The sequence below is a fragment of the Triturus cristatus genome, chromosome 7 (assembly GCF_964204655.1).
Source record: "Triturus cristatus chromosome 7, aTriCri1.1, whole genome shotgun sequence".
NCBI classification, from domain to species: Eukaryota; Metazoa; Chordata; class Amphibia; order Caudata; family Salamandridae; genus Triturus; species Triturus cristatus.
This window is the reverse complement of record NC_140590.1, coordinates 840410044-840430076: the sequence shown is the minus strand read 5'-3', so window position 1 is coordinate 840430076 and position 20033 is coordinate 840410044. Positions and strand designations below refer to the sequence as shown.

Sequence of the window (20033 nt, the reverse complement as noted above, 5' to 3'; positions counted from 1 at the left end):
AGCACTATCCTCTAGTGAATGATGACAAAGGGTAGCACGTGGCATTCCATATTTTCACTCAAAAGCACTGGGTATCCTTGCAGTGCATCGCTCCCTCTCATTACGTGATCATATGTAATTTGTCCACTAACACCAATGTGTAGGGAAAGCACGGTCTAGTGCCTTCCTATAGGTTTGTATTTTAATATTGCAACATGCCATGAGATTCGAACATGCTTCTCAAGTAGGCATTGCACTAAATAATGTTACACACTAATTGGCTACATGCACACATAACATCACACATTCACACAAAACGTGAAATAAGTGTTGAACATGTGAATGTTGTACCAGTTGTTACCTTCAGCATACTCCGCAACTGCGAGTGAAAGCAGTGGCGCAGGAAGGGGGGTGTGGTGGGTGCCGGGCGCCCCGGGTGTCATCACTGAGGGGGTGACAAAATGGCAAAAATATGTGTTTTAAACACATATTTTTGCCATTTTGTCAAGCCGGGGGTGACCAGAAATTTTCCGCACCGGGTACCACCTGACCTTGCTACGGCACTGAGTGAACGACAGAGGCCACTGTGACGCAGAGAAGGATGCGTGGGGTGGTTGCAGGCCCTATGGAGGGTATAGGAGGCATGCATTGATTTAATATTGATCACAGGCTTACCCACTACAGGTGGGCTCAGGCCTATCGTTGAGAGCATGAGTTCCCTGTGCCAGTTTGACAGGCTGGCACGAGGTCACGAATTCCGGGAAGGACTTGTTACTCATAAATGTAACTTTTTGTGATTTATTTTAGGTCGAGAACGTCACAGTCCTCTACTCAATACAGAAGTTGCATATTTTTCATTTACCCAGCGTGGGAAACTTGAGTACTCTGCACATGTAATCGGACCCCCTTTGAAGTTCTCTTTTCGGACTCCGGAGATTTGCTCAAATAAATTTAATGGGGTTCTGGGATGTCACTGTAAGCACTTTGTTGAATCGGGGAGAACTGGAAGGGAGAAGATGGAGCCAATATTGTCTAAATTCTCGGTCGAGGAACCGGGAAAGCCTCACTCGAATCCTGGCTCCTGGAATGGAGAAAACGGTGTGATCATGGACACATTTACTTAACCCTCTGTCCTGCCATAGCTGAAACTGAGAAGAGCGCACCGCGGGTAAGCCTGCAGTATTAAGCAAAAAAAGAAAGGCTGCACATTTCAAGTATACCCATGCTGATTAGCCACATAATTGTGAGGTTCCCCACACTTTCCTGTTGACTAGGAACAGCACTATCCAACGTGATCTGTGCACCCCCCCCCTCCCCCACTCCCGCTGCATCTCTGACGTCGTCTGTTGCATTTTGCTCTCTCTCCAGGGTGCCCTGTGGTTGTGCTGGGTGGACCCAGGGGCCCTGTTCCACGACCTGGTGGAGTTGTCCTGAGTGCACTAATCCCAGCGGATTGACTGCCTGCGGCCTGGACTCTTTACCGCACACAAAATTAGCCAGCCCTTAATTACAGCTGGGGACCCAGTGGATCCGTGCAACCCTTCTGGGACCACATCACAACGGCTCTAAAGAGTGTGTACAATACATCGCTCTACCGCGAACGCTTCCTTGTGGCGCTCTCCCTTGCAAACACATCTTCTTGCTAGAATTCACCTGTCAGACTTGGGCCGGCCTCCCAAACCTTCGATCTATCTTTTTTTATTTTGTATTGTGTGTTCAATGTCTCTACACATGCTCTGTACAGGACATGGCACCTGTCCGTTACCCGCGCTGCAGAGAATCCAAGACCCAAATGAACATTAACCACCTGCACGTGTTGGCACCTCTGGGGACCACGCATGATTGGCGCTCATCTCAGTGGGCGGGGATCAGGGCGAGGGGGCGGAGCACAAACAGCCCCGGGAGGGAAGGCAGCAGCTGCTGAGCAGCCATGGGCCATTGATGGGGCGGTGATGCTGAAGTTCTGATCGTCAGGGGGTTGTCGCTACAAGAGGATAGCAATTAGCCATTTGTGTTTTCACGCTTGTAGTGCTGCACTGAGGTGGCTCGAGTGAAGGATGTAGCATTGGTAATTCCTTTCACAAAATTACATCAAACCTCCACTTTCGTGGGATTACATCACAAAGCTGTTTTCCATTCGATGGCCTGGTCAGTGCGTTGGTCCGCGCTTTTAGATAGGGCGCCTGCCTCACTGCCCCCCGACCATGGTCCGAGAGAAGACATCCACACAGTGCGTCATGCTCAGTTCGCTTTTCCATACAGATGTGTGGACGTATGGTGCCAACTGTGATTGGCAGTCGCATGCCCATCACCTATAAGGCACTAAAGAAACATGCCTTCGGGTGCCAGGTAGCAGCTGCTTGCCAGGCACTATAAGTAGTGGGCTAAACCCTGCTGGAGTGTAATCTCCAGACCTCAACTTCTGGCCGATATGGAGTCAATGATGTTTTTTTGCCGCCCAGTTTTTGGGCCTCCCTGACTAACACTGTTACGACTCACACTGGGCATCTTTGTGCCGACTCCGGTGCGTGCCTTGGTCCAGTGTGGTTATGTTGATGGTATGAAAGGAGATGCCAACCATAAAGGGCAGCATAATCCATAATTGACTACCAAATGCTTTTGATTTGGTTCTGGAGTGGGGTTGTTCTAAAGCAGGCCTTGTGCGTCCGGCTTTTCTAGGGATTTAAGGAGGTCCCTGGTGCCCGATAGATTCCAGTGGGAACTTATCGTAGGTCCCCTGTGCATAATAGTAAGGAGGTGAAAGGGTTCACTGCACCAAGCGCATTTCAGAAGGAAGGTGGAGTGCATCTATTGTGTTCAATGGGAATGTGGAGTAAGTCCAATTATCCCCATATTTGTCAGGAAAAGAAAATTGGTGCAGGGCCACAGTAGAGCATGCAGTTCAGAGAACAGTAGGTGCAGGGTGACAGGAGAGCATGCAGTTCAGAGAACAGTAGGTGCAGGGCCACAGTAGAGCATGCAGTTCAGAGAACAGTAGGTGCAGGGCGACAGGAGACCATGCAGTCCAGAGAACAGTAGGTGCAGGGCGACAGAAGACCATGCAGTCCAGAGAACAGTAGGCACAGGGCGACAGGAGAGCATGCAGTTCAGAGAACAGTAGGCACAGGGTGACAGGAGAGCATGAAGTTCAGAGAACAGTAGGTGCAGGGCGACAGGAGAGCATGCAGTTCAGAGAACAGTAGGCACAGGGCGACAGGAGAGCATGAAGTTCAGAGAACAGTAGGTGCAGGGCAACAGGAGAGCATGCAGTCCAGAGAACAGTAGGTGCAGGGCGACAGGAGAGCATGCAGTTCAGAGAACAGTAGGTGCAGGGCCACAGTAGAGCATGCAGTCCAGAGAACAGTAGGTGCAGGGCGACAGGAGAGCATGCAGTCCACAGAAAAGGAGGTGCAGGGCGACAGGAGAGCATGCAGTCCAGAGAACAGTAGGTGCAGGGCGACAGGAGAGCATGACGTTCAGAGAACAGTAGGTGCAGGGCGACAGGAGAGCATGCAGTCCAGAGAACAGATGGGGCAGGGCGACAGGAGAGCATGCAGTCCAGAGAACATTAGGTGCAGGGCGACAGGACAGCATGAAGTTCTGAGAACAGTAGGTGCAGTGCGACAGGAGAGCATGCAGTCCAGAGAACAGTAGGTGCAGGGCGACAGGAGAGCATGAAGTTCAGAGAACAGTAGGTGCAGGGCCACAGTAGAGCATGCAGTCCAGAGAACAGTAGGTGCAGGGCGACAGGAGACCATGCAGTCCAGAGAACAGTAGGTGCAGGGCGACAGGAGGCCATGCAGTCCAGAGAACAGTAGGCACAGGGCGACAGGAGAGCATGAAGTTCAGGGAACAGTAGGTGCAGGGCAACAGGAGAGCATGCAGTCCAGAGAACAGTAGGTGCAGGGCGACAGGAGAGCATGCAGTTCAGAGAACAGTAGGCGCAGGGCCACAGTAGAGCATGCAGTCCAGAGAACAGTAGGTGCAGGGCGACAGGAGAGCATGCAGTCCACAGAAAAGTAGGTGCAGGGCGACAGGAGAGCATGCAGTCCAGAGAACAGTAGGTGCAGGGCGACAGGAGAGCATGAAGTTCAGAGAACAGTAGGTGCAGGGCGACAGGAGAGCATGAAGTTCAGAGAACAGTAGGTGCAGGGCGACAGGAAAGCTTGCAGTCCAGAGAACAGTAGGGGCAGGGCGACAGGAGAGCATGCAGTCCAGAGAACAGTAGGTGCAGGGCGACAGGAGAGCATGAAGTTCTGAGAACAGTAGGTGCAGGGCGACAGGAGAGCATGCAGTCCAGAGAACAGTAGGTGCAGGGCGACAGGAGAGCATGAAGTTCAGAGAACAGTAGGTGCAGGGCCACAGTAGAGCATGCAGTCCAGAGAATAGTAGGTGCAGGGCGACAGGAGAGCATGCAGTCCAGAGAACAGTAGGTGCAGGGCGACAGGAGAGCATGAAGTTCAGAGAACAGTAGGTGCAGGGCAACAGGAGAGCATGCAGTTCAGACAGGAGGTGATGCAGCGCTAGAGCAAAGCATGCAGTTCTGGGGGGAACTGGTGCAGGGCAACAGTAGAGCATGGGGGCAGGGCTATAGCAGAGCATGCAGTTCAGGCGGGAGTTGGTGTAGGTAGACAGGAAAGCATGGGGGCAAGGCTATAGCAGAGCATGCAGTTCAGGCAGGAGTTGGTGTAGGTAGACAGGAAAGCATGGGGGCAAGGCTATAACAGAGCATGCAGTTCAGGCGGGAGTTGGTGTAGGTAGACTGGAAAGCATGGGGGCAAGGCTATAACAGAGCATGCAGTTCCGGAATGAGTTGGTACAAGGCTATAGCAGAGCATGCAGTTCAGACAGGAGTTGGTGCAGGGTTAAAACAGTTAGAGGTGGGCGAGCTATTAAATAGGGAGAGCAGAGCCAAGCTAAGGGTCTAGTTTGGATGCAACACCTCCGCTCACGAGCAGAGCCATTAGAATGCTATGTAAATATACAAATATAACTAAATCACTTCACAATTAAAACACGTATTTCTTTGACATGCTAAAGGGTTTCACCTTACTACATCAGATTATATCACTGCATTGAAAAGTTTTAAAACGTTTAATAAATCGTTATGTTTAGAAATATTTTTATCCCACCCACCACCCTGACGACTGTCATTGCGGAGTAAGTCAGTTGTCATGTGCTCCTATAGGTGGCCTAGAATACATTGAGCAACATTACAATCTATTAAACCAAACACAAGAAGTTTTTGTACAGCGTTCGTGTATTTTTCATTTATAATTCCTGTATTTGAAGATGCTCTCATAAGTAATAATGAAGAAAGCAAAGGTTCCAGGAAATACAATATTTCCTTGGGATCGCACAATTTGGACAAGGGAGGAAGCAGTCTTGATCCCAGGTGACCTGGCAACAGATTATGCAGTTCAGTCACTAACCGCGTGGCCGTGCAGGGAAGAGTGGTGGGCGGTGGGTCCAGGTGTTTGGGGGGTGGGGGGGGAGGGATCATGGGATTTCGACGGATGATGACGAGGGAAAATTAAATTAAAAAAATGATTTCCCTCGCCGTCGTCTGTCAAAATACCCCCCCCCCCCCCCCCACCCGGCCCCACTGCTCTTAATTGCACGGGCCACTGCTAGCCACTGGCTGGGTTTCTTTCTCAAGGGTCACTGCTTTGTCTATTGGAGCCTGAGGTTACAATGTGGAAGACGGGCAGGAGACCAATGAAGGCTTGCCTTGCTTTGAGCTCGATGTTCCAAGCGGAACTCTAGCTGAGCCAGAGCCAGGAAACTGGCGCGAGTCTGAATCGAGCTTTCAGTGACTTGCCCACCTCGCATAGCAGAACTCACAGGTGAGTGGAGAGTCGATGCCCGCTGGAGCTGGAGACGCCCAGTGTACCCAAATACATTGAAAGAAGCCGAATGCCTTGCATCGGGAAGTTGACCCAGCTCCCTTGGGAGCAACCTGTTTCTGTTGAAGCAGGGTTCAAGTATGAAAGAATGATTTTATTTTTGTTAATAAAAACCATGCATAAAAGCACTGTAAGACCACCTGGTTCAAGCGCATGTGTTATAAAATTAGATCCTGCATTCAGGGTTCAACTATCACCGCTGCCATCCATGCATTTCAAGTGGGAGCTTTAGTAGCTTTGTTTCTCCACTCACATTCAGTGGAGAGTTTGAGCAGTTTGGATGTGCCAAAGCCCTATGTTGAAAAAGGTAGCTCAGGCTAATTTCATACAATACATTTCAGAAGGGTCAGCTCACCTGTTACTCTTTCTGACGACCATAGGCCTGAGGAGGTGTGAAGAAAGGTGAAGTGTGAAGGCTAGAGGAGAGCAGGGTAATACCAAAGGTAATAATCAAACACTACTAGCTTGAAAGGACACTTCTATGGGTGATGCGAGAATATGAGACCGAGAAGGATAGGCAGAAGTGTGTTGTTGGAGGTTAAAAAGGCATGAACTGGGAAAACCTAGATAATGATCACTTTATTGAAATCGCAAGTTTTTTTCTTTAGAACATAACTTGACCCTATTGTGTTTTTTTTTTTCTCTCTCAGATCTCAGACCATTGCCGGACGTCGCCATGACAGGGAACTGCACCCAGGAATGCACAGAGTATGGTCACTCGGACACCTGCTGGATGCCCGGCCAGACCTCCCCCAGCCGGAGGCCCAAGAACGCCCTCAAACTCTCCACTTTTGTGCCTTACCAAGAAAGGGGGAATCAGGAACAGATTGGCAACGGAAGCCCCCGGAACTCTGATGAACGTGGCGGCGGCAGCAACCACCACAGCAGTGGTAATGGCACCGCCACCAAAATGGCCAACATCCGCGTGCTGCCCACATACAGTGCCTTCACGAATAGCAGCCATGAGCCCTGCAAGGTCTCTCCAATGGAAGACATCCCACTCACCCAGACATCTGACTTCCAGCAAACCACAACGGCTCCACCATCCCAGAACACCAAGAGGGAGATATACTTATGAGCTTTATTTTGCAGCCACCCTGCATTTGAGAAGGAAGCAGGAAAGCGGACCATAAGCTTTGAGGGTGGAGGGTGGAGGGTGTAGGGGTGCTATTGAAGGACAAAGTGCTGTGAATCTAAGCGAACCTTTTCAGGCAAAGTTTTAACAAAGAGTCTTTGGGAAAAAAAGGAAAAAAAACACTTCCAAAAAAAGAGCAACAAACGACAGACATGTCTGAGGTTTTATTGGTCCATACAATGGTTTATTCCACTTTTTACTTTCCAAGAGCAGCGCCCATGGCGAGCAGAGAATGTCTGTCATGACATCTTTATGAAGGAGAGCTCTTTGGTGGTGAGGAATGGAGCAGCATGTATTTAGATGAACTGTTTTCCAGGGGTTTGCAGAACTGCAAAGAGGATCTTGAAGCGGGTATTGCGACCCGCGCCTGCAGTTGTTTCACGTGCCTAGGACTCTGCCAAAGACTATCTTAAAGGGAGAGATCTAAGGGCACCAAGCTGATGTTCACTAGCTCAGCCTTATACACCCCAGTGTTTTTGAAGTGTGTTGTATGTACAGAACAAGGGAGTGGCTTGATCGCAATGCACTTCAGCACAACAATGTGGGAGAAAGGCATGCATGCGTGCACAGGCAGGTGCAAATGCACACGCGCACTTAGATCCAACTGGCCCAGTAGAAGGGATAGTGAGGAAGCCATTGCTGCCAGCTTCTACAGGGAGTGGGGAGGAAAGGATGATGGGAGAGGTAGACAGAGCTTTAGTGAGCCACTTTCTGTTTGAGATCCTCGGTCACATCCACACAGCAGGGAAGGATCTGACACCGGTCTCAGCTTTTACTGTAGAGTTCTGTAAATACTATCCTTTTGAATGATGAAAATGTCTTCTGCCTGATTTTACACTTCTATCACTGTAGAACTATTCATTATGATTTGACAATGACCCCCACACAGGGAAGATGTCCATGTTTAGTCGTGTGGACGCATCCGACAGGGAGCGAGGAATGTTCGTGTCCGGGGCAACGGTGAAGTGCACAGGGGAGAGAATTCTATGCTGCTGCCTTTTTGTTCTATGTTGTATATAAGGAACAAAGCCCATAGCAAAGAGGAGAGAGAGCGAGGTGCCAAGTCATCCATCCTCATGTTTTTAGGATCACACTGAGTAAGTCATACAGAGTATCTTCAAAGAGCTTGCTGTGCTTTTCCTCTCTCCCCAGACAAGTCACCTTGAGAAAGTGCATCTCCCAACTTTTTCAGAATCTATAGTAGGAGGAATTTCTCAGAATGCAGAGAAAGCTGATGGGGAAATGCAAATGCAGCATTCTTCTGGAATACGGATAACCTTAAATTCATGATCCGTACCAGGTGAAATTCGGATGGGCCATGATATAAACGTGGTAGGAAACAAGTCCGCAATTGAACATCCACTTTAGCTCTTGGCCAGTCTGGCAATTTGCTCTTGGAATTGATAACATTTTAAACCGTTTAGAGAGGTATGGTTTGTGATGGGTAGAATACAATCCTGGTCCAGACGTCAATCCTGGTCCAGACGTCAATCCTGGTCCAGACGTCAATCCTGGTCCAGACGTCAATCCTGGTCCAGATGTCATTCATGGTCCAGATGTCATTCATGGTCCTGTATTTACCAGCGTTGTTTTTAGGGACCCTTCTTTCCTTTAAAGAAACAGTGCTTGTAACACTGGATAGCCGTCAAAACACTTAAGGAAATGGAGCCAACCAAAACATTTAATCTTCTAATTTTTGATAGATTTTAACTGCTTCCACGAGGAGAAGAAGCCAGTACACCATAAGAGAGCTAGAAGCTTTATGGTGATGCATTATTGTCTCTCACGAGAAGGTCATGTTTGTGCTAGCAGGATTCTGCCATCACAGAGACATCAAACACAAGACTGAACAACTCGACTAGTGAGAGCTTTAAAGACTGTGATGGTGTCTGGAATTGAAAGTGCACATATTTTATTTCAATATATATATTTTTAATTAAAGAAAGCTGATCAACTCTATGAGAATAAAATTCTGTAAACAGGACATTTCTCTCTACCTACTTTGAGGCATACCTTTCAGTGATAATATTGCAGAACTACAAATGACAGACAATGAACATCCCCTCACCACACCATGATAATGGAACAGTTGGGCAGTTTGGGGCCATTTAAGATTTGAATTTTAGTGGCACTTGACCATTCCCCTTTTACAAGGAGGGATTCCAGTTGCTTAGGGTGAAATACTCGTTGTTAAATGTGTTTAGTTTATCAGCAGTGTTCCATGCTAGCACATGTAGCCCATTTCGTGTCTTGCTTCTTTACACACCTTTTTTATTTTTTTAGACTCTAGGTATCTGTAGTGCAACGGGATTGGCTACGTAACACATGTCCTTGAGCCTCTCTCACATTGCACCTCTTCCACTGGGCTCAGGGCATTTTTTTAAGGAGCCATAGTCTACTCACCAGCTATGTGGCACATAATATGATTATTACTTTTCCTTTTCCACTCTTGGAACAGTGACACACACTTCACTGAATGCAAAAGGAGAGACTTGTTGAATTCGCAATCAAGGCCCATTTGTTGATCTTCCATTGTTTTTAGTTTACGCTGCAGCTGATGTGGAGTCTAGGCTGATGGGAAGTCTTCTCTGTCTCTCTCACGCTACCACATACAGTGCATCTTCCGTGTGCTGTCTAGGAGGACACTCTAGACATTGACAGGCACGTAGTTGCATGGTAGGCACACTGTTGGTAGGTTGATGGGTGAAAAGGGGGTTAATACTGGATGAGGTGCTGTATGTGAAATCTTTTTATACTTCTGACCGGTATGGTTAAGCATCGTATGGCTATTTTTTGGTCAAAAATGCCATGCACTGTTTATGATGTGGCCTTCCCTGAAAGAGTGAGTTGTTGGAGGAAGTCAAAAGGGGCCTTGGGTTGGCTTTGTGAATGTGCCTAGTGTTGTGGTCGTCTGTAGTTGTTTAACTATTGCAAGCATTCTTGGGTGATCAAGTCACCTTCCAAGAATTCTTTTTTCACCAATATCAGAGGTGCTGCTAAATTGGTGTTGCCAAGAAAGGTGTATATGCATTCTAACCATACCAATTGTGTGTCGTATCCCACTGTTCTCTGAATGTGTGAATTAAAGTACCAAGTAAGTAATAGTATTTCATTTTTTATAAACTATTTTAGGTTTTTAACTTGGTGTTAAGAATCCCAAAATAAGAGAATGATGGGGGTCATTGCATTGTCCATGAGCCCCAAACCTGCTTTTGGTTGACCTCAGCTCAGGATGGTCTCTTCGAGCTGTTTGAGTTGTCGGTATTTTTTAATGTATGTGTGTGAGCGATGATGTGTGAATCAGGCCAAAACTTAGCTCTGTGTATCGGCTTTTTGGCATTAACTCAAGCGTTTTTGCACTTTTCACAATGAAGATGTTTAAGGATGAACGTGAGGTTTGGGTGTCTCCTAGGTATGAGGAGAATATCTGCATGATATGTGGTTAGCATAGTATGTGGTACATTGGAAACACCATCTTGTAAGTTTCGGACCAGTAGAGTCTTTTGTTTTTCATCCCAATTAATGTAATCAATTTGAAATGTTGGTGATTTTTTTTTTTCTGCATGTTTTCTTTTTGTCTTTGCTTTCCTTCCTTAGTACACATTAGTTACTTCTATTTTCTACTACATTCTTTTCTTTCTCTCTTGTCAACAAAAGAGTAATTCCTTCTCATCCTCTGGTGTTTGCACATATTTCCCAGTTTTGCCCTGCATTCTTCTAAATGTATTAATATAGTCTTACCTCTGGCATGATGCTCTGCTGAGGTGGTGATGGTTGCATTGCACAGGCGGCGAGCCGACAACTTTAGTGATTTTTGGAGTGGCTTCCTCCTCTTGGGTCTTCAATTTTTACTGGAAATCATGGTCTTTGAAGTCCTGTTCTTTTAGCATTGTGAACAAGCGTGGACTCTAATGCCCAGCTGCCAAGTTGTGACCTGATTCATTTGCGAGTATACACCATGCCTTAAAGAGCAACTGTTATGTTGCAGATTTTAAACTTGTGAAGAACATATTGCTTTTAGATTGCCCATTTTCAGTGGCTGGTTTGAACATGCAGCTAGTCTGCCTGGTCAACAATGCTGTACTTTGTCCAGCAGACATTTAGCTGTACTGTCACAGGATTCTCATAAACACCCACCAATGTTATAGGAGAGTGGCCTACAGGTGACATTATTTTACGTGATCTGGCCAGATTTTGTTTTTCTTTTTGGATGAATAGTTCTTAAAGGTCAACTCATGAATATCTGACTTTGAACATTTTATGAAATCTACAAGCAATCAAGCCTTAATATCTTACCATTATAAGAGCAAAAAAAAGGTCACATTCAAAGCTGCAAATTATTTGGTGTGTATAGCACTTTGTGTAAATGCAGCCCTACATACTGCTCTTGGTCAATGCAAGCAAAGTGACTTGCCATACTATGTGCTCTTCCATACTACTACTTAGGGCTAACACTACTTTTCTTGCGGTAGTTACTACAAAGCTACTAGGTGTTTAGGCTTCAGCTGTCATTACAATCTGAGAGTTTTCTTCGAAATGTCTATTTTAGAATGATAAAAAAGACATACGCAGCATATTGCCAGCCAAATATGTGCAGAATTTGTCAATGCCAATAAGAGTTCAATAAGTCTTTAGTAGCTAGGGCAATCTGAGCTGAGTGCACAGACTGGTGCCAAAGAAACTGCCACAGGAGAAGACTGGCGAGCTAAGGCACAGAGCAGCGATGGCGCGATTTCAGTTGGTTGTTAAGTTGTGTCTGTGATGGCCAAGGTATAATGTTCTCAAGATCTTCCATGATTTTTCTGGACCTTGGTTTTAAGTTTCTCACAAGTTCTCCACACATGAGCTAGTTGTCTTTTATTCTTTTATGATTCCATTAATATGTCTTAGACAATTTGAATTTGGTTGGTATGCAGGAAACAGTGCCATGCAGAGAGTTTGACTTATCTCCGCTTCCATATAGCTCTCTGCTCTTAACTGGATACATCTCGGGTCCTAACCGGCCATGTCACTTTGACACAAGTGCTAGATAGACCCTGTTTGTAGCTAAGTCAAGTTTGTGTGATATGATTCCATTATGGGGTGTAATGCACCATAATTAGACGAATAACTCGCTCATGGTTTCAAATACTATTAGTTGCGATGCTGCTTAGCGTAAACCCAATCAGGTTTCATGCGTTGGTACGTCTGGGGTAAGAGGAGGAGAGCTTTGATGATCTGCTTTGAAATCCCCTATACTTTCAATGTATCCAGAAACCCGTATGTTCTTCCCTTTGCAGTGGTGTATTTACCATCCACACTGCTGCCCCATTTAGAAATTGCAGACCCACTGGGAACCTTCCATTAAACAGAAGAGGGTAAACATGTTTCCCCATTTTTGAAGAGGCTGTTGCTAGACTTCTGTTTTATTGCATTATTTCACCCTTGCATGCCTCTTTATGGGAAATGGAAGTCATGGTCTTGTTGCTTCATGACATTGTTATTTGTAGCTGACTGTTGTATATCTGCTTCCATTGAAATAATAACACGTGCCTGGAATTACCCACTTACTGGAGAGAGTAATGCCTTTCAAACTTGGGGTCTTACTTTCATGGTACAGTTAGTCCAATGGAAAATGCATGTTGTTTGGAGACCATTGTGATCTTAGGCATGTAATGCATCCTTGCCCCCTCATCAAGCTGTCTTGCTTTTACTGGTGGCTGAACTATCATTCGGGTGGTGGTTGTGTGCGGTTCGTTGGCAGCCTATCAGTTTGAAGTGTGTAGTAATACAAGATTGATAAGTGCTGGGGGAATGACCCACTCAGCGGAATGACCACTCCTATCCTGTGGAGCATGTGGACATATTCAATGCTAATGGGGTGCATTTCTAGGGGTAGTCAAATTGACGTGAACCCCGAAGTGCCCGATATGGTGTGAGGAAAATGGTAAAGGTATAAAACCAGGATAAATGTGCTTCTCTTGGTAACCAAATGGACACCTGTGGCAATGTGAGGGGCTCCTCTTATACCACACATTGGTGCCTGGTATAGTGGACTCTGCTTCATACTGGTATAAAATAAAAATAACTCATGCAATACAGGGACCCCAGAAGACTTGTGCTGCTAAGTAGAGCCTTTTTTTGTATTTTATTTTTTATTTTTTAGAGCTGACCTGTCCCAGAACCATGCGACCTCTGCAGAACGTTCAACTGGTCTTTGGGCCAAAGAACATTGAAAGATGAAAAAGGGCAGGGCATGCACACCATACTGTGCTGGCAGATGGAACTCTAGGGACCTCTCCACCACACCTGCCTGGTCATGATGCATTCTTGTGCGTTCCTAAGCACAAGAATGTGGTGCTGACAGCATGCCAATATGGCAAATATCAGTACTGAGGTTAGAGGTGCCACACTGTCATGTTATTCTGTATACCCAATCTGTTGTCCATGACGTAGGGATGATTAGTCCTGTGGTATCAGTTTAAATTTTTTTGCAATTCTTAAACAGTTTTGATGAATTAGCCTCTATTCCCTTGGCTTCGGTGGTGGCTTGAATGACCCGCTTGGAGCTTCACTGATGAGGGCCTTCCAAGTTACATAGCACAGTCTTCAACATTTAATCCCGATGTATATTGCTGTTCTGCATAAAGCTGCTTAATCTTTTTATTTTTGCTTGAGTGGGAGGACTCAAGCAATACACAGTTACACAGTGACCTTGACACTCATTGCATGGTAAATCCTCTTTGCTTTGGAAGCAGTGGCACAGCCAATGAGGAAGGCAGTCTTCCATTTTAGTCCTTCACACTTGGTGATGGGAACATTGCTGCAGACTTCTAAAGAAGGCAGTCATTCACGATGGAGCATTCTCAACGGAAGGAGCTGACGCGGCTACAGATGGATAGCTGGGCAGTTCGTGTCCTGGATGTTTGATCCAGTCATTCCTTAAGTACCACACAGCTCTGCCTGCTTCATAAGGCTGGTGCTGCTCATTTGGTGTTTTCTATGAACCTTTGTACTTGGTCATAGCATGTGTAAAAGGCGTGGAGTAGAAGAGTGTTCGTCAGCCAGGTGACAGCGCAACATTCACAATGCAAAGATGACAGCAGTGGGACACTTCGATACAGTCAGCATCCTCGCATGTGCAGGCTCCTTCCTAAATCAATGGTTGTTCATGGGTGACCTATGTCCATGACCGTCTCCTTACACATATTGAAAGAAGTGAGGTCACAATAAAAGCGCTGCATGGCTTGTTGTAAGCTCGAGTTGCATGCAGGTGATGTTACAGTTCAGTTTGCACAGGCATCTATTCAGATGGAGGCCATCTTTGTGGGGAGCATATTTCACAGGAGGCAGAAGCCATTCATTGAAAGAACTCCATGGAGCTAGGTCTCCTCTCCTCTTCAGAGCATCAAACTTCACTTGACCCGTCCACCTGCTGATCTATTGTACAAGATTCAGCCAATAGGATGTAGTCTGTGAGTAGACAGAGGGGGCAGACGTCCGCCCATCTGTGCAGGTTTAGATTTCTTTATCCCTAATCCCGTCAAATAACAGTTGTAATCTGATGAGTGTATTTACTACTGTGATTTGATTGAAGTCTTGGGTCCAGAGAGGACAGTTTCCATAAGATCGGCTTCTCCTTTCCCATCTTTTGGTGTTGGTGGCATTAGAGGTTTTTGGCTTTGCCTGGGGGATTTACAAGTCTGGCCTTGTTGGGGGAGGGGGGGGGGGTTATTGATGTACACAGGGGGTACACAATTTTGCACCTTATTCTAATGGCGCTCTTTCTCCAACTGAGAGGTGGAGAGAGTTGCAAACTAAATTGAGATTTGTTTGTCATTAGTATAACAGTATACACTTTTGAACAATTTGACGGCCAAGCGGGGATTCCGTTTATTGAACTATTTGATGGCCAAGCGGGAATTCTGTTTATCCTAAAAAAAAATTGTTTAATAAACGAAAAAAATAAAAGTGCTCTTCCAACTCTGAGCATAAATAGTACTAGGATCTAAATCTGCAATTCCGTGTCTCACGATACACTACACTCACTTGACTGGTGCACTGGTGAGCTACCGCATTGTCACTTGTGGATGGGTTAGATATGATGGTTAGAGTATGGGTTCGTGAGGGATCTTCTAATGGGAACACTCTAACAGTTATTTCCATTTCGCCAATCACATTGAATATGAAGGTCCATGACCGAGATTGCAGACTTGGCCTTTAATTTCGAAGGATACAGTCGACCCCATCCATGCAGGCTACGGGGCTTGAAATCTTGCAAGAGCTCTCCAAAGCGCTTTCAACAGGAAAATACAGCAAATATACATTTTCAGAAGTTTGCTGATTTTGATTCCCATTGGTTGCAAGAGGTTAGGAAAAATGTGTATGACTCAATAAATAGGTAAAAGTGGACCATATGGAACCAACTACAAGTAAAGCCAATTATTTTAATTGCGGAAAAATAGCCATAGCCAGATCCTGGCTTTGATTCACGCATGTCCATTTATAGTCATACTGCGCTGTCAACATAGAAGAAATACACACGATTTCGACTCTTTATGTTTAACAAAAATTACATCTGCTGCACAAATGATAATCCTCCAATTCATAGAACCACATGCTAACTATCAAAGTCCAAACTAGAGAACTACCTAGTTACTCTACTATGAACAGCCTTAATCCTTGAGAGAGGGCAATCTGCAGGTCTTTTAAGAAAATAAAGTTTCACCTGTTCCATTTTGCAGGGTTATTCTTAGCCTTAAATTTTACATATGGCCACACTGAACCACCGAGATCCCTTATAAATTTGAAACGCAAATCACAAAGTGATGACCTCATGTTTGTTCTGTGACATGGGTTATTTTAATAGAAATCTCAGCACCCGCCAGAGTTTTTCCTGTGGCTGATGAGACTGGAGGCCATTTTAGGAACAAAACCTTTTTAGCTCTCTGAAAGTAGACCAGCACCAAAACAACATGATAGTCAGGTTTTCCACGAAAAAGATATGGAAATTGAGTTATTCTCCATTGTTCAACAAGTGTTTGTATGTATTATTGGAATACTTGTTAAATACTTCAGCGACTCGATTTCATAACAGACTTCATGTATAAGACATGGTTTTGTTAGCATCGATTCGGTAATAAAAATATTAAGTGCTAGTGTTATGGGACAAGCAATGTAGTCCTTATTAATATGACGTGCAACCAGTTCTAGGCGCCTTTCACTACGAATAGAAAAGTGAACTTAAATGAAGTGGTATATGAATTGATAACTTATGCTTACATTTGTTATGTGGGCCCAGAAAGGGATTTCACCAATCTAGCCTCAATCTATATAAAGTTTCTGACTTGATTCTGAAATTGGCATTCGTGGCATGGATCCAACGCAAGGTTTTACCATTTTCTACCACTGAGTAGCAAGATGGGGGACTTTAAAACACAGTGATCCAAAACTTTTAAAACTTTTTGGAGGAAGGCAGCTGCAGAGGAGTGCAGAGGGTTATTGTATTCACTGTTTAGCAATGCACTAGGGCAAAAAGGGATGATGCTGGGAATGGGGAGGGAAATACCAAAGGAATGGGAGGTGACCGCTCCACGCGGCAGCACACCACAGCTTCCGGGAAAATTGGAAGAAGAGTAAGATGATGAGTTCGAAAAAGAAAATAGAAAAAAATATTTTAAAAAAATCAAACTGTGTCCGAGCTTCAGTGTTGTTTCTATTTATACAGACAATGTTAATTTAATTGCTTGTGATAATGCCTTGTTTCCTGTACAGTTCTATGTACATGCAAGTGTAGCTTTTTTTAAAAGATAAAATGGAAGAAATACTATGGCAGAGTATGTAAACTATTTTTAAGATGGGTGAAATATGTATAATCAGAAGAAACTATTGCTAACGTTGTATTGATATAAATATGTGATGCATTTCCTAGTGACCCCACAAGCGGGTTTATTTTTTAATTATATATTTTTTTTGATGGGATGGAGGAAGGGGGTGCTATTTCCACTTTCAAATGTCCCATTTATCTCCTTTCCTCATTTGTTCACTCAGTCCTACGTTCTTTTAATTCCTTCATGGCTGTGATCGCAATCTGTTCATATGTAATTATTTTTGTTTCAATCGGTAAGCATGACGGGGTAAACCAGATAAACAGTTTTTATATTTTATTTTAATTCCGTTTATTTTTTTCAATATATTGTTTTTTTTGTTTGCTGAGCTGTCAAATGAAGAAGTTCCATTGTAATTATTCCTTCTGAAAAGCTTTACAATAAAAGTGTCAAAACCTATATTCTCTGCTCCCTGCCTTACTTTTCTTGTCAAGCCCTGTGAGCGTTTTATTGTCTAAACTGTCAGCAAACATTATTAGAAAGAAAAAATCATCTCAAATAGTGAAGATATTGTGTATGTAAAGTATATTTTAACTCCGATATAAATTGAAGTTTCATTGGTTTTTCTTTTATTATCCCTGTACGTTTTTCCAATTATACTTGAAGCTCCAATTGATTTTGTGGCATTTTTGTATTTCAGGTAGGCATTTGGAGGAATGACAAGAAAATAACTAGTTTTGTGATGAAGCCTTTAAAATCCAGTCTGTGGTATTTATGCATTGTATATTGGTATTGGTTTTGTACAACTCAATGGTTCACATTTTGCCAGCGCTTGAAAGAAGAAAAACTGAACTCTCACCTCACCAGTCCCAGGATTAAACCAGTTATTTCTATTTTGCCCATGGGCCTACACCAAAGCATATTATTAATGCACACCATTTTATGTACCTATTGGGAAATTAGGATGACATTTCTGATGGGCACATCTCTAGAGCTGCAAACAAAGACTGCCTGAATGAGGCTGGGTGACATTACATTTTAATATTGCCCAATTATCTCCCATACCCTTTAAGTTACCAAAACCTGCCTCTTGCTTTGACGTCTTGAGACTGAGTGCTTGGTCTCTGTTAGAAGAGCAGGATAATGAAACTTAGACAATGCATTATTTAAAATATATTTTTATTTTATTTTGTCTCAGAAACAAACAAATCCGCCATATAGGGGACCAGGCGTGCATCCATGTGAAGGCAAAAGCATTGGAAACCAAGCCCCCCCCTCCCCACAACTCCCCTCAGACTTCATTCAGCTGATACATCGTGAAAGGTGAAAAGGGTGGAAGAGACCATGGCAGAGATTCATATACAGATATCACATTTATACCCATTACGATACCTGTGATCAAATGACCAATGCATCCCGGCTCTGTCCCGCTCCCTCTCCCAGTAACTCCAAGGAATAATACCTGACCCAGCCACCCCAGACCTTGTAGAATTTTCGGGGGCGTGCATTACTTTTTCTGCTGCTTTGTATATATCCATGCCCCATCTCCATTCCTGGAGCGTCGGGCAGCAGCACACCCCCTCCCCAGTACTGGACTATTTCCCTCGTCGCCACTACTAGGCCGATGCTGCAGAATAATAGTTTAGCCCTGGGAAGGTCCACATCAATGGGGATCCCCAACAGAATGAACTTCGGCTCAAGTGGGTCCCTCTCTTCAAGGATGTTACTGAGCTCCCCGATGATCACCACCCAGGAGTCATAAATTAATGAGCACCCCCAGAGTGTATGAAGGAAAGATCAAATACCCCCCGCATCGTAAGCAGTTCGAGAAAAACATCCTTCCCATACTGTGCAGTCTCAATTTATCGTAGTAAACTCTGTGGCAAAGCTTGTATTGGACCAGTTATAGATGTGACTTAATTGCTACCTCTCTTGCGTGCATCAGGGCTGCCTCCCAATCTATATTTTCCATATCCCCCACATCGCGCACCCTTCTCTCTTGCAGTTTAACCAAATTATCCAGCATATTGTTATTTAATGTTTTAAATGTGTGGTGAAACTGCTCTCTTATCCAATTCTTTTTATCAACAACCACCCTCCTAGTGGAGTGAATTCCCGGATGCCCTCCCCAGGTAGCCCCCCCACAGTCTGCCAGGCATGTTGTATCTGCGCATACTTTAGGAATTGGTTGACACTCATACCATAGTCATGCTGTAGTGATGAGAACGGAATAATCTCCCCATTTCCAACAAATCCCCCACCTTGGCAATCCTAAAGAGACCTCAGGGCGCAAACCCCTGTTACTTCTCCATCTCCAGTAGCCAGGTTCCCTTCCATAAGGCTGTTTCCTGTGTGGTCCTATGGTACCATCCCAGGCATTTCGTAGCTTTGCTCAACACTGTTATGGCACCGTGTGTGGCCAGGAGTAGACGCTGTATCCCCCTCCTAGAAAAAGCATTATTCAAATTAGTTTTAAAGAATGAGGTAACGCCCATATTGAGAAATTAAAAAAGAAAATTTCTGTATAAGCCATTTAATCGGCTGGATTGCAGATGGAAGGAACCAAAACAAAGCAACCTGAAAAAAATGCAGTTGATTCTAATTGGTTTCATGATTGTCAATCTTGGATCAAAGAATTTGTCCGTTGGCCACCGTCAAACCAAAAAATGCTAGAACAAAGTGCAAGATAAAATCTGACTAGATATCAGTATCCTTTTCTCCTGAATACCACTTTTTAAGGACTGAAAAGAGTTTAAAACGCTTAAAGTATAAAATGGCGTTAAAATTGGAAACATTGAGTTGACTGGTTGCTGCTTTACTGAATTGCTGATTGGTAACATAACTGACCCAGTTGAAGTGTAGATAGACAATTATAAGTAGTGGCTGCGGTGCTCTTGCAGATTAGCAAGGCACACTTCTGGAACACCTCTGATTGCATATATCTCAATCACTGGTTTCCCAGCGGTGCGATGAGGAAGGAATCTCTTGGCTAGGCTCCTTCTAAGGGAAACTAAACTCGCCTCATTGTTTTTCCCTTCCTCAAAATAGAGGTTCCACCACTAAGTACGTAATCCTTCTCTCCTGTCCCATTCTTCCAAGTAGAATCCCTTTCCTGATCTTTTCACTATTTCTTCCGTCAGCCTGTCTACACAGTCAATATCCCCATCAGAACATCACCTGCTGCATAGTCAAGAACATGTCTGAGGA

At 44.7% G+C, this 20033-nt stretch overlaps 1 protein-coding gene across 5 annotated transcripts in view; it reads left to right on the top strand.

Moving 5' to 3' along the window:
* PCDH1 (protocadherin 1) overlaps positions 1-17285 on the top strand; it is a 310663-nt gene extending 293378 nt beyond the window's left edge. For all 5 annotated transcript variants that reach the window (XM_085617767.1, XM_085617766.1, XM_085617765.1 and 2 more), the window contains one exon: positions 6536-17285. In XM_085617767.1, coding sequence (XP_085473893.1) covers positions 6536-6963 — 428 coding nt within the window. In that variant the 3' untranslated portion in view covers positions 6964-17285. The remainder of the gene's footprint in view (positions 1-6535) is intronic.
* Positions 17286-20033: the final 2748 nt, after the last annotated feature.